Source organism: Hibiscus syriacus, unplaced genomic scaffold, assembly GCF_006381635.1.
Source record: "Hibiscus syriacus cultivar Baekdansim isolate YM2019G1 unplaced genomic scaffold, ASM638163v2 tig00003721_pilon, whole genome shotgun sequence".
Taxonomy (NCBI): Eukaryota; Viridiplantae; Streptophyta; class Magnoliopsida; order Malvales; family Malvaceae; genus Hibiscus; species Hibiscus syriacus.
Window position 1 is genome coordinate 473,536 of NW_024061981.1, and position 15,227 is coordinate 488,762.

The window sequence follows — 15,227 nt, forward strand, 5'->3', positions numbered from 1 at the left end:
GAAGAGAGCTATAGAAATCTGAGAGGGTGAGCTAGTAATTGAAAAGATCTTGCCAATTTATAAATATTTTCATGAGAAATGGATGCCTAATTGGGAAACGACCATACATTATCAAAGAGGTCATTTCTAGAGGAGTTTTGATTAAGTGGTCCAATAAATTCATATTCAGGTTGAGAAGAATTAAACCTAAAGAAAAGAATAAATAAAATAAATAAATAAAAATAAAAAAGAGAGAGAAAAAAGAGAGAGAAAAAAGAGAAAAATAAAGAAAATAATAAAAAGTAAAAAGAAAAATGAAAGAGAGTTCAAGACAAGAATCTGTAAAGGTCGTCTTGAAACTAAAGGAAAGATTTGAGTTGAAAACCTGAAAGGGCGGCTCAAATGTGTTTTAATATTAGCCATCCGGAAAATAAAATCCTCTCAAGTGTCCAGTACTCTAGGATGAGTTTTGTGTCTGCAAACATTTTGGCTATTTTTGAATTCCTTTAGACACAAGCTCACATCTATGCTTCGGGGCTGTTTTGAGTTAATTGATTAGAAGAGCCTACTATTTTTGAGAGGAACTTCACATCTACAGGCATTTTGACAACATTTGAGATCTTTTAAACAAAGTCTTACCCTAGTACTCCAAATTATATCAAGTCGATTGGTTTAGGAACATTCATGCTAGTGATGCTTGAGGCATCTGACTTTATTTTTTGATTTTTATCCATTCCATGGTATCCATGACTTTGTAAAAATTCTAATTTTCTCATTTCAAACCCTAGTATAGTTCATTTACAAGCATCTTATAAGTATATCAACATAGTTCAAAAGAAAACAAAATATTTTTTTGGTATTACTTTGAACTAATCTTCAAATGTAGGGAATCCAAAGTAGCCCAAAACCTTGACATGCGAGTTCATTTGTAAAAGAGTGCATGACTAGAGAAGATATATGAACTGAATTCATGAGGATATTTATTCGATCCCCGTCAAAGATTTTTTTCATGATGTTTTGATCTGGGGCAAATAAACAAGATGATTGCTCAATAATTTTAAGAGATCCTTCAAACTGGTGAGACTTATTCTGCCTCAAATGAAATGCAAGGAGTGGAGATGTTCTCCGATATTTGGAACCATAAAGTCTAACAGATAAGAAGACTTAAGAATAAAACTCTTCACTATTCTTAGTGACATCATCAATAGCTGACCAAGAAACAGACAACCATCTTAATAAGAAGGGGCATGTATTGTTTTGAGATTCTCTGGTATCTCAAGTCATAACAAAAATTCAAGGCACTCCCGTATCAGACATATTGATCAACCTTCTGAATGGTCTTGAAAATAAGAAAAAATTTCCACAATTGAAGCTAATATTGACATTCAAAAGCTTCATAAGGAATAAGGACAATGTTTATCTGGATGATAGGATATAATTCTTTATGGATGATACAAAGAGTGAGACCATTCAAAGTTGAACCTTTGGTAATCAAATAAAGATGAGATATGAAAGTATCCGCATTAGGGCATGACCAAAAACCCAAATCATGTGGGGATAACAAGATTCAAATCAAGAATGTATTGAGAAAAATCCTCCCTGCTTGGAGTATCAGTGGCAGAATATAGAGACAAGAAGAGCTTAGTTTGAAAAGCAAACAATTAATGCTTCACTTGGCAGAAAATTATTGAAAAAACAGCTCTGACAAAACAACCGGGTCATAAATGAAAGGCGTCAAGATCATGTGTCTGAACACAACAATAATTAAAGAAAGATCATTTCTTCTGAGATTTTCATGAAGATCAAACAAAAAGAGAAAAAAGAAGACATGATGACACAAGTTAATCAAATTGCTCTTCCAAACAAAAAGAGAATGTTTTCTTTGAAACGCAAATATCGTCTTGCTTGAGGCAGTTTTCCTTTGAAACGTAAATTTTGAAATTGTTTCACTCGAAACAAAATTTTATTTCACCTATGATAGCTTCTGATCTTGAAACAAATTTCTTTCCACTAATTTATTTTCACTCAAATGTCAAATATTCGAAAGGAATTCAAAGTTAACAAAGACTCTGTTTTCATAATTCCATGTTGAAGAAGAAGATTTCAGCAAAGAATTGGTCCATGTCTCAAGTTTTAAAAAATCCAAATCCATCAAAGAATGAGGTGGATCATCATTTCCAATGGAAAAGTTCTTAATGAGAAGAACTCGTCTGAGTAAGGAGAAGAATTTCATAATGAGAATGACTTGTGGCTCAAAGATTTGAAGAGTAGACAAAAAAATAGTGCTTTAAATCTTTGCTTCATTCCTGTTTTACAGCAACGAGCAAAGAGAGGCAACTGTAATCACCATTTTTCATCCTGCCACCACGCCATACCCTGCTGGTCCACCCCATGCCCGTGCCCATGTTGCTGCTCCCACCCATTACCCGTGCCCATACTGCTGTATAACAGCACAACCATGCCTTGCACACCAACAACCTGCTCCACGCCATCCTCAGTAGGTCACCAAACAAAAAAAACAAAGCAAATGATTTTTTTTGCTTTCATGTAATAGGGGTTATAAAAACCCCAAATCATATTGTAAAAAAACAAAGCAAATAAATTGTTTTTTGCTTTCATGCAACAGGGGATTTCCCTAGTTTTTCATAAATCAATACAACATTCAAAGGTTAATTTTTTGTGTTTATTTATTTTTGAATAAAAAAATAAAAAAAATAAAGAGGAGAGGAGAGGAGAGAATTGAAGGGTCGTTTACCTGAGTCATAGGTCATCGGTAAGTCATGGTAGTGTCGAATGGCATAGATTGCCAGTTTTGGGGTTGTACAGTTCTCGGTTGAGTAAGATAAAAGAGAGGGGCTAGTTGGGGTCTCAGTTTGGCCTTGATTAGGGTTGGTTCATCTCCTCGGTCAGTTCGTGGTGGCCAGTCGGAGCGAGGAGGCCACTGTAGGGCTGCGATCGGCGTATTTAGCCTCGGCTTATTGGAGTAAGCGGCCGCCGCTCGTGAGAAATGGAGAGGGAGAGAGTTGAGAGAAATGGGATGTTGGGGCTTGTTAGTTTTAGTTTAGTTTTAGGGTTATATATTAGATTTAAGGTTAATTATTGCCTAGGTCCCTCTTATTTAGCATCATAATTGCATTTTGGTCACTGGTCTGGGTCATTTTGAATTTAAGCTGAATTTGCAAGGTTTGTTTATGCTAATTTCCCTTTCTTCTTTTGTTAAGTAATTGACAGGGTCTTAAAAAGGGAAAACTGAGTTTTAGTCCCCATGAGTCATGCGCATTTTTACAAAGTAGTCACCATTGCTTTTTTTTTTTTTTACTTATTTCGATTTTGGCTCTCTAACTTGCTTTTTTTTTAATGTTATCATTAATGTGTTTATTTTTATTACAATTTTTAATGCCCATGTTTATATTATTTCAATTTGGTCACCATTCTTGTTTTTGTTTTGATTTTAATTTAGACGTGTTTTATTTTAATCCAATTTAGTCACTACTTTTAGTTTATTTATTTATTGCTATTTTTCAAATCGACTTTGTGATGCCTTAGGGTACGACTCACATTATTTACGATCCGGGTTAAATATAAAAAACTAACAATAACATTTTTATTTTTATTGCTATTTTATTTTTGTTATTTAATTTTACGCACATTTAAATTTATGCCCTTTCCTTTTTATTTATTTAATGTCAGTCATTTAATTATTGCATTTTATTTTATGTTTATTCTATTTTAGTCCCATGAATAAAAGAGGGTATTCTTTTATAGAGAAGAAATCGATGAGATAGCATTCCTAGTAGTTGGAGTGGAAATCTCGTGGTCTCTTCTCAACATATGGAATGTTCTTTATTAAATAATTCAAAACAAATTAATCAATGTTCAATAAATGAATTATAATTTAATTTTTTATTTGAATTTCAATTTCCACTATTACGACAACGTATAAACGACTATGTACCAATTTTGGGCATGATGGGGGTGCTTACCCTTCCCTACGCATAATCGACTCCCAAACCTAAAATGAATTTTTGATGAGCGCAGACTAGTTTTTTGTCTTAAAAATGATTTTTCTTAAAATTGTTTAAAAGACGTTTTTAGGTGTTTGACCTACCAAACCTAAAGGTGAAAAATTATTCGTTCGTAAAAAAAAGACGTTAGGACAATATCAATGACTAATGATTTCATGCTTATAATGGTGTTTTTGGTTTGAGTAATTTGTCATTTCCCACGTCCAAAAAGGGAAAATAGTACGTACAAAAATGAAAATGGGTTCAGGGAACTTTCTTTTAGCCCAACTGTCTTTCAGGAAAATGGGTTAAAAGTGTTACCTGGACTGCAGTTGTCATTAAACTCACGTCCAATGCCTTGCTACTAAACTTGTTAGTTTCAAGTAAAATAGCGAAATTGTATTGATTTTACAACAAAAAACATAGTAATTAAGTTTTGAAATTAATTTAAATATATATATATATATATATATATATATATATACATTTATAAAATAAATCATATATATTAATTTTAAACAAATGATATCGAAACAGTTTAGAGATCCTAAGCTTTTAGTTAATGAGCTCTAAAAAGTTCAAGAACTGAATAATAAAAAAGTAGATGACTCAATAATTATTTAAATAATAGACAAAAATGAATGATGAGTGTTTTTTGGAAAGATTATAAACGATAAACATAATTTTTAAGATGGTGAACAAATATAATCTTTGGTAATAGACGGAGGTACTTCCGTTAATTTGTTACATTATGTAAACCATGCAGTAATGAAAAACCCTAACGCCAATAATTGCAAACATCTTACATAGAATCACTATTTGGGGGACGAAATGGATATTACAGTGAATATAACGGAAGAGACATGATCGGTTGTTGATGTAGCTGATGGAGTTATGATTACTTCAAAATACTATTTGATCAGTAAAATCCCACATCAAGATTCCATGCCATTTTGACAAAAATGTGCTTGCTTGGGTGAAAAAAAGAAGATATAATTGTCTACATAAACGCATCCGGAAAAACACGCAAACATGATTTAATATTCTCCATAGATTAGTATCCAAAGCTCGTGATTGCTTACAGTTACATAACAGTAAGACTCACATACACACAGACCACCTTAATTACCTTCAAATTGCTGCGAAGTAATCTTTGCTTAGTTTAGGGTCTGGTTTCATGGATTTCTCTCCAGGCTTCCACCCAGCTGGGCAAACTTCATCTGGATTTTCCTGCACATACTGTAAGGCCTGCAAGAAAGTGCCAATCGAAACTTAACCATAAAGCATGCAAAATCTTAAAAATTCAACTCTTAACACTGGCCTCCTTTAGTGGCACTAAGAACATATACCGAAATGGAACTTTAGACGATGTCAAAGCAAGCCTAGTAAAATATAATTACCTGGAGTGTCCGCATTGTTTCATCAACACTCCTCCCAATTGCAAGGTTGTTAATGGTAGAGTGCTGGATAACCCCCTCCTTATCTATGATGAAAAGTCCTCTCAATGCAATTCCCTAACATCCAACCTCAACTTGTTACAATCATATTTCCAATACAGCAGTGCTCACTGTAGGGATATTGCACAATTAAGAAGAAACAAAAATAATCCACTAAATTTTTACAATAATTGTCACAAATGTTTACATATATATGTACTTCATTGGTCCAGATAATTCCTGAATTTACTAAATCCATTTCAGCAAATCTAATGTCCATCATTCCCTAGAAAGCAAAGAAGGCCCTTGGATTGAAACTAACATATCCTAAACATTGATTGGAAAATATGTCTTTACAGGAATTACTCTCTGCTAAAGGTGAAGCAATAGAAGTCCGATTAAAACCACTCAGCCATAATTTCAGGTTGAAATGATGGAGAGTGTGAGTTAGATGGCATGGGTCTGGAAAACAACCTCCAGACCTTAGTTTATCAAGTTTTCTCAGAAAACTACTTGTTTATCTTTTTTAATACAAAAACATCACATTTGACCCCAACAATCTTGGCTCACCAAACATTAAAAGAAAAGAAAAATCAGTTCCCAAAGATGAAACCATTAAACCCAGAGCGGAAAAAAATATACACACAAATGGACGTGCTTCTAAAGCAATAATGTAAAACCCTTCAATGACAATCCAGCCGGTTATAGGTAGGGCTGTAAACGAGATGAAACAGATCGTGAGCTACTCGAGATCGACACAGTCAAAGCTCAATAAATACTCGACTCGAGCTCGACTCAAGTTCTTAACGAGCCGAAATGAAGTACTTGATACTCGACTTGAAAAGCTCGCGAGCAACTCGAAAATATAATATATTAAAAAAAAAATTAATAATATTAACATTTGTGTTGGTTTTTTAAAAAAAAATACAATATATGTATTTAAGGTTCAAGTTTGAGTTTAAGTTTTGAGCTCCAATCGAGTTAAGTTTAAGTTTTTCTTTTCATTTTGAGTTTTTTTTAGCTTTTACGAGCTTCTATTCATGATTTCGAGTTCAAGTTGAGCTTGAAAATTTTAGGCTCATGAGTTTTCGAGTCGAGTCAAATCTAGCTCTATTTCAAAGTTTTCGAGTCGAGTCGAGCTCCATGTCAAAGTTTTCGAGTCAAGTCAAGCTCAACAATACTCAAACTCGACTCATCTCGTTTACAGCCCTAGCCATGGGCACATCCCAATAATTGCCAAAGGGAAAACCTACCAAATGTGATATGAAGCATTCTCTATGCAACATATTCAAAGCGTTAAGAAACACCGAGTTTCCTAGCCAAGGATAAGGTGCTAGAAAACATGAAGTTATCACATACCTGGTCAGGAATCAGCACTCCATAAGATTTTGAAATTGACTTAGTGACATCAGATACAAGTGGATACTTCAAGTCACCAAGGCCACCAGACTTTCTATCCGTTTGAACCCAGGCAAGGTGAGAGAACTGCATAAAGAGTAAGCTGAGGTTAAGTTTAATACACCTTGGATGCAAAAACACATGCTAAACTATAAGGTAACAATGTATACCTCATCAGGAAATTACAAATGCAGATGCTGCAATAAACATATTAATTCTTCTACACAATAAGTATAATAATGTAAGGTAAGCCATTATAAACACAATTACATAGACAATAAAAGAGCATTAAAACACTGAGCACCCTCTTAGCCCTTTGTATAATATCAACTTTTCCATATTCTATGTACAAAATAAGTGGCTTTTACTGGAGATTATGCAACTTAACAGATGATTGTAACAAATCTTTAATTGATTGTAGAGCACTAATACATCATTGGTGCAGAGGTTTTCAGTGACAAGGAGCTTACAACACTGTCAATAGAAACACCTAGTATTTCTGTGTTCAACTTCTCAAATTCTTCATAACGGTCACTGAAAGCAGTAATCTCTACAAGAAGAAAGAAATTGGGGAGGCAAAAGTACGAATAAGAATCCAATATCATATAAAACTACAGCATAACTGTCCAGACTGAAACAAACCTGTGGGGCAAACAAATGTGAAGTCCAATGGGTAGAAGAAGAGAATCACATATTTCTTCCCAATGTATTCAGAGAGCTTGACCTGAAACAATTATGCACGATCCAGAATGAAGTTGGAAAAAATAGTTCCATACAAAACAAAGAAAAATAGTGACTGGCCTAGATATACTTCAACAAACATCCACATAATATAACCTTAATGAATTCCTGATCAAAGACAGCCTCTGCCTCGAAATCTGGAGCTGTATTTCCCACCAGTGGAAGCTCACTCTGCAAGAATATGCTCGAAATAAGAAAACGAAGACATAAAACAGAAGATGAGACAGTGCCATCAAAACTTTAAGAAAATGCTATAAACAAAGTCCAAGACTTTCAATTTCACTACATTTGTTTTTAAAAGAAATCAACAAAATTATTGAAATTAAACATATTAATATATTTAAAACTGCATTCGCAAATGTAGTTGGCCTTAGCTTACACTTTGGACATTCAATGGAATCTAAGACCCACAAAAATCGTACCAATCAATACCGGGTATGCTAATCATAATAAAGTTGTTTAAAACCAAAACCGGTTACCAATTCCTCATTTTAAGCTCGTTCTAACTAATGCCTTCATAAAATGACAAAAAAATGTTCACTTAGCAGCGTTATAGCCTGAACACAGCCCAATAAATTCTTTTTAGCTCATCACATCAACAAAAAATAAAGAACTAAATAGAGTTAAACATCACATTACAATGTCTCCCCCCCCCCCCCCCGGAAAAAAAATTGACCCAAACAATTGTCACAGTTTATATAAATAGAAAATAGATGAAATGTAGAAAATTGAGGGGATAAAAATAACAGGAATTTCATACGCTGGCTTTGACGAGGAAACTCCTTCGAGAATGAGAGGCGCGAGAGAGGGAAACGGAACGGGCGACACGAGAAAGGAGAGGAGCACGGAAACCGGTGAAGGAATTAGGGAGAGAAAGAGATTGGGATTTGGGGGAGAAAGCCCTGGGCCTTGGGTTTGAGGAGATAAGAGCGGCGGTGGTTGAAGTAGCTGAGCAAGCCATGTCTCTGCCTTTCACTCTTTATCTCTCTTGCACTGGACTGGAAGAAGATTACAGTAAGATGGTGAGAAATGAAAGTTCTGAAATAAAAGAGGATAAGCGGAAGGGTACGGGTTTTATATTGGGTTACCCGCCTCCACAAATTTTGGGCAAACCGGAGATTCTCATTTCTTTCAGATCTTAACTTTGGGTTCTTAGCCCAATCCTGATGTTTCATTCAAAAAAGAAAAGGGTAAACTATCCAAAATAATCACTTTTACCTCATAAGTATTCACATTTAGCTATAAATTTTAGGCTTAATGCACTTTTAAGTGGCTAAACTATACCTCATAATATAACTTGATGACTAAATAACTTTTCACTAAAAGAAGGTGCATAACATTACAACCGTAATCATTTTAGGAGTATGGGTCCATAATCGCCGTTAAATTTGATCATTAAGTGACACGTGTCACATAGACTAATATTATAATTAAAAAAACAAATTTTTCTTAAATCTTTAAAAAACCTAAAACTTTGGGGAAAAACTCAATTTTAATCCTTAAAGTCCTTAATCTTTCCCGTCACCGGCGAAACCTCACCGAACCAAGCTGCTACCATTATCGATCAGCATTCTCTAACCGTTTTTGGTATCCACCATTGCCATCGTCGGCATCATCGTCGTCCCGCGACCAAACCCCGACCATTGGTTCACCCTCATCGACTGTCGTTCAACAGAAATCATTAGTGACCACTTGATTCACCTCGTCTCCGATCTCAGCCATCGTCAACACGTGATTGTCACCGTCAATGACATCTAAAATGTATTCTTGCTCTGGTCAAAACCCTATCAATCACACCCTGTGAATCGCCGTCAAATGCCATGGAGAACATCACAAAGTTCCATCGGAAACCCAGGGTTTTTTTCAAAAAATGGATTTTTTTTAAATTATAATATTTTATTTTAAAAAAATAAAAAATTTAAAATTTTTAAAAGCTTGACACATGTCAAATAACGGTCGAATTTAACGACCATGCACCTAAACGTATAACTGGAAAAACGTAAGGCACCTACTTTTAGCGAAAAATTCCTTAGACACCAAATCATAGTTCGATGTATAATTTAGGCACTTAAAAGTGTATTAAGCCTAAATTTTAAAACAAGTAAGATTTTGTGTTGTTTTATAACATTTTAGTCAACTAACGTTTAATGTGATGACGTGATAAAATGGTTAATTTTTAATTTTATCGTTGAAAATCATATATAATATTAACTTGACCTATAAATTTAGATAAAATATCAATTTAACTCATAAAAATTTGATAAAATATCAATTTAACTCTTGAATCAGACCAAAGTCCCTCTTCATCTTTCACCACTATCATTAGTTATTGTTGGTCGTCATTGGTTGTTATCACCGTTGGCCATTGGACCCTATTCAGTTTACTCTTTTTTAATTTTTTTAGATGTGAATTTGATGTCTATTTCATAAAAAAAAATGTCTCAAATTCCATGAATTTCACTTAGAATCCTTTATTTCTTTTAAAATTAAATCATAATAATAAATAAAAATGTTAGACTAAAGTATGAAAAATAAAAATAAATAGATGCCAAATTCATATTAAATAAATATTTTAGGGAATAAACAAAATCTAAAAAATTTAACATATTATTTACCATTTTCATCAAAATTAGTCGGATACAGTTATTAAACGCTAATGTAGAACGCGAGAGAAAAATCCTAGCATAGGTATTATCGACAACAATAAGTTTCTCAACAACCATTGAGGTCGGCCACTGAAACCTTCGACGAACATAGACGTACCGTCGGTCTTGGAAAGACCAGGGTCCCCAATATTAATCGACGACCAACAGGCATAAAAAAAGCAAGACCAGAAATGAGTTATACGCCAGATAACCCCGTACAAACAGACTTTAATATGGTCTATGAGGAAGAAAGTAAAGATTCACAAGACCGGTTTACAAAGACAGCGAATCCTTTATTGAGCGGTGAGAAACCATCTTATGCATCCATGGCAGCCAAGAATACTTCACCAGACCAAAAGGAAAATCTCGGCTTCAACCTTGACGTAAACGAGGTGGTAGTATTAGAAGAAGATTGCAAAATTGATGATTCTGATTCATTTCCCACGATCAAGTTCTCTGAAAGAGTCCGTGATCAAATCGATAAAAGTATGAGCAACACCATGATAGTTCACCTTCTTGGCCGATTAATAGGATACAAAATCCTTCATGATAGAATCCATGCATTAAGATGACCTCGAGGAAAAATCCAATTAGTCGAACTTGATAACAATTATTACTTTGTCAAATTCGAAGACAAAAGGGATTATACGGATGTTTTTACCAGGTGACTGTGGACGATCTATGGGAACTACTTAACAGTTCAACCATGGAGCAGGAATTTCTTGACATCTATAAGGCACCCCTCCCATGTTGTAGTATTGATTCGTCTTCCTAGATTACCTTACCGCTACTGCAAAGCTTTATTTCGAATAATTGCGGGCATAGTAGGTCAAGTAATAAAAATTAAGGCATAACGCAACAAATTTACTCTTAATGTTTGACAGTAATGTCTGGAACATATTACCCATGTTCTTTTTTTTGGAACATATTACCCTCTAGCATTTCATCTTGGGTAAAATATTCACCCTCAATAGATGAAAATTGGTAGTCAACTGACGGCTAACGTCTGGAGCTGACTTAGCAAGCACATGTGGAGGGAGATGCTGTCGTGACATGTTCAGATCATAGTAGATGATGACGCAGTAGATCCATGTGAATTAAATATTGACGTGATAGATCTATGTGAACTAAATACTAATGTGGTAAATCCATGTGAACTAAATACTGACACGGCATGTCTAGGTGTGATATCACGTTAGCAATTTTTTTAAAAATTAATTAATAATACAAATTACTTTTTTACTAAATTAATAATAACCAATCACATATTACCACGTGACACATGAGATTTCTTTTATTAAATTAAGAAAGACGGGATTAAACTTCCAAAAGAATGCACCCATGTGATTTGAACCTCGATTTAATGGATAAAAAGCTTAACACCTAACCACCAAGGTAAGTTACTTAAAGGTTATGGTTAGGTTAATAACATTATTTAGAGTATATTGTATCAATCAAAACCATCACACTAGACCAGCACAAGCATTTTTCTTTTTAAAATTTGAGTTAAATTTAAATTGTTAGAATTATTTGAGTTAATTTAAATTCATATTTTAAATTTTAATTAATTTTAAATTTTTAGACTTTAAATAAAAAATAAAAGAATTTAATTTTTATTTTAAGTTTATTTTTATTAAATTTAAATTACATATTCTCCAATTACAAATATTTTTTATAATTTATCTTTTAATATTTTAATTTTATTTAGTTTCTTATGACTAAAATTATTTATTAATTTATTAATATTAATTCTATTTAAGACTAAATAAAAATATAATTAATATTAAGAAAATTTATTAAATAACTTTTCTTATTATTAATTGTTTTGGACATAAGATTAAATAAACAACATAATTAATATTTTAATTTTGTCTTATGACTAAAATTATTTATTAATTTTTCTTATGACTAAATTATTTATTAATTTTTCTTATGATTAAAAATTATTTATTTATTTTTCTTAGTATTAATTCTTGTGGACATAAGACTAAATAAAAAATATTATAAGAAAAATTAATAAATAATATTAGTCGACTAAATTAAATAAGATTAAAAGATTAAATTATAAAAATATTTATAATTAGAGAATATGTAATTTAAATTTAATAAAATTAAACTTAAAATAAAAGATTAAATTATTTTATTTTTTATTTAAAGTATAAAATTTTAAAATTAATTAAAATTTAAAATATGAGTTTAAATTGACTCAAATAATTCTAACAATTTAAATTTAACTCAAATTAAAAAAAAAAAGTGTTTTTGTTGGTTTAGTGTGTGGTGGTTTTGATGGCTACAATATACTCTAAATAATGTTATTAGCTTAATAATAATATCTAAATGACTTGGTTTTGTGGTTAGGTGTTAAGCCTTTTGTCCATTAGACCTAGGTTCAAATACCATTAGGTGCAAACTTTTGGAGGTTAAAACTCTATTTTCTTAATTAATAAAATATTAATGTGGCATCATATGTGGACATGCTACATCATCATTTAGTCTACGTGGATTTGTCATGTCATCATCTACTAGATGTACGAAAATTTGAATTCGAGAGGAAGGGATGCGTGATTTACCTTGGTTCTTGAAAAAAATAGTAATTCGATAGTGCAGTCACGAACAGTTCGAATCATAAGCCTCCATGAGATCTTTTCGGCCTCTACTCAGTTCACCCGGTTGAGAGCAAATATCTTTTTTCTTCTCAAAACTATTTTTGAGATTTTTTGTCTAAAAGTGTTGAAGTGGTTGCTAGACCATACTTACCATTTTATCTCAAGTTACCCTAACGCTTAGGGTTTTTACTTCAAATTTATTTATTCATAATTTTATTATTCCGAACTTGTTTCTATTAATATGAATCATAATCATAATTATATTCTTTTAATATTTTTATTAAATTCGGGGTAATTAAAAATTATATGTATGTATCAAATATATATATTAACTTCAATTATATACTTCATTCATGTACAATAAAATTGTACAATTATAACTCGTTTAATATTTGCTCATTTTAACCCTCAGGTGTGACCCTACAGGTTCATGTAACATTAGTAGTAATTATTAGAACCATTCTAATATTAAAGACAATGAGTGACAACTAGCAGTATATCATTGTCATTTAATTTACAAGAAGTCATAATTCGACATAACATCTCCGTGACTAACTCTTTTATGTATTATATCCTTTTGTCCTTTATATCTAGAATAGACACAAGTTTTGGACTAGTCACACTTGTATAGCCAATCTATTATTTCTTCATATCTAGAGTAGACTACAATAAACAAACAATCTTGTGATATCTCATATTAACTTATTTGAGCATGGTCATGTATTTCTAGTCTCACTCAATCAACCTGTGATATAGTTCCTATTATGTAGGAAGGACAAATCATATCTTGATAATTTACACCCCACTACATAATCGTGATATGTTCAACACCAGTCTTTATAGTGCAACCAATTACGGAGCATGTTAAACTGTATCAAAACATGCAATAATATATGTTGAGATAGTAATGATCTCAAGTCTGAGGATCATACATATTGTCATCACTATGAGCATTGTTGTGATTGTCACATAATAATCCAAGACATATACTAATAGCGGGTCAATCCAATATGTTATTTTCTAACAACATACTCATGTACCAATTTTGACATCTCAATGTCAATGACAACTAGTTGTCATCAACAAACTCCATGTTAGCTTTGAACGTATTATTATTGTCCATACCCATAATAATATTTGGACTAATGATCTTTAATATTAATCATATTATTATATAGACTTTATCATCTTTCAGTTTATTTGACACTGATTAGTGCTTAAATTATACATTATTTTGTGATTAATTACTCATTGATTAGCTATTTTAAGTTGCTAACTTGGGCCTTTTCATTCATTTTCAATGTAGGCAGTAGATTTCAGAAACGTTGCTAAAACTGATGAAAAATTGTGCAATTGTTTTTATTTTCTGGAATCATGACTGGATTATTAGGCATGACTTGGGGCACAACTTTGCTGACGTGGCATCTAGTCAGCAGCTTCTAGAAGGTTTAGTCAACAGTGGCAATGAAGACCAAAGACTCAGCCGAATATTTGAATTAAAATTAGGATTTATTTTATTTTTATTTTTATTTTAGGAATTATCTTTTTAATTTTAAATTTATCTTTTAGGGGTTTTTAGGACTATAAATATCCCATTAGGGGAAGGCTCAATTCATCACTGAGATCATTCACTCTTGAACTCTCTTGTTTCTTTCTTTCTTTAGATTTATAAAAGTTTTCTTTCGTTTTATTTTATTTTACTTTATTTTCTTTTAAAATGCTAAGTATGGTTTCTACCATAGCCAAAGGCTAAAGCGATGACTTAATTCAATTTGTGAGAATTAAAAAGCACCTCATACCCTTTCGGGTTAAATTCTCAATTTTCTGGAAACTAGATTGGCGACCAGTCTTTCTTAAAATCAAAACACTTTCACTTTAAAAATAGATTTTGGCTTGGATGTTGTTATGGTTTAAGGTTGGGATTATAGAATCAATTGATTCGAATTCCCTTCAACACACTTAGTGATGGCACACTAAGGGAAATTGGGACCGAGTTCGACTTTAATAGAGAAAGCATAATTCGAGTCGGATTTTTCCAAGCGCTTTTAAACTGTTTTGAATTAATAGCGATAGTCGAAGTTAATTCGAAAAAGGATTGAGATTCCTAAAATATATTTGGGAAAATCAATCACCAAAGATAAAAAATGAGCTACAAGGTTGAACCTTGCCGACTCAAACCGGAATTTAACCAGAGGAAAAATCTTATTCAAGGATCTATTGGAATATAAAGCACGCGAAAGCCTGAGGCTGATTTCATCATATTGGTTTTAAATCTAAATTTATGTTCTTTAATTCTTTTATTTTCTTTACAAATCTTTCTATCAAACACCTCCCCCTTTTACTTGCAATTTTTCCTAGATCAAAGATCATGAACAATCGTTTCAACATCTTCCTTAGTCCCTATGGATCGACCCTTAC

General features: G+C 32.4%; 1 protein-coding gene across 1 annotated transcript; it reads right to left on the reverse strand.

The window, feature by feature from the left end:
* Positions 1-4,965: 4,965 nt before the first annotated feature.
* LOC120181689 (2-Cys peroxiredoxin BAS1, chloroplastic) lies at positions 4,966-8,581 on the reverse strand. The gene is made up of 7 exons (XM_039186776.1): positions 8,319-8,581; positions 7,655-7,729; positions 7,460-7,541; positions 7,288-7,367; positions 6,779-6,904; positions 5,384-5,497; positions 4,966-5,231 (listed from the first exon to the last, which is right to left on the reverse strand). Exons 1-7 carry the CDS (start codon positions 8,517-8,519, stop codon positions 5,115-5,117), a joined length of 795 nt encoding a protein of 264 aa, XP_039042707.1. The 5' UTR covers positions 8,520-8,581; the 3' UTR covers positions 4,966-5,114.
* Between the last annotated feature and the right edge of the window lie 6,646 nt (positions 8,582-15,227).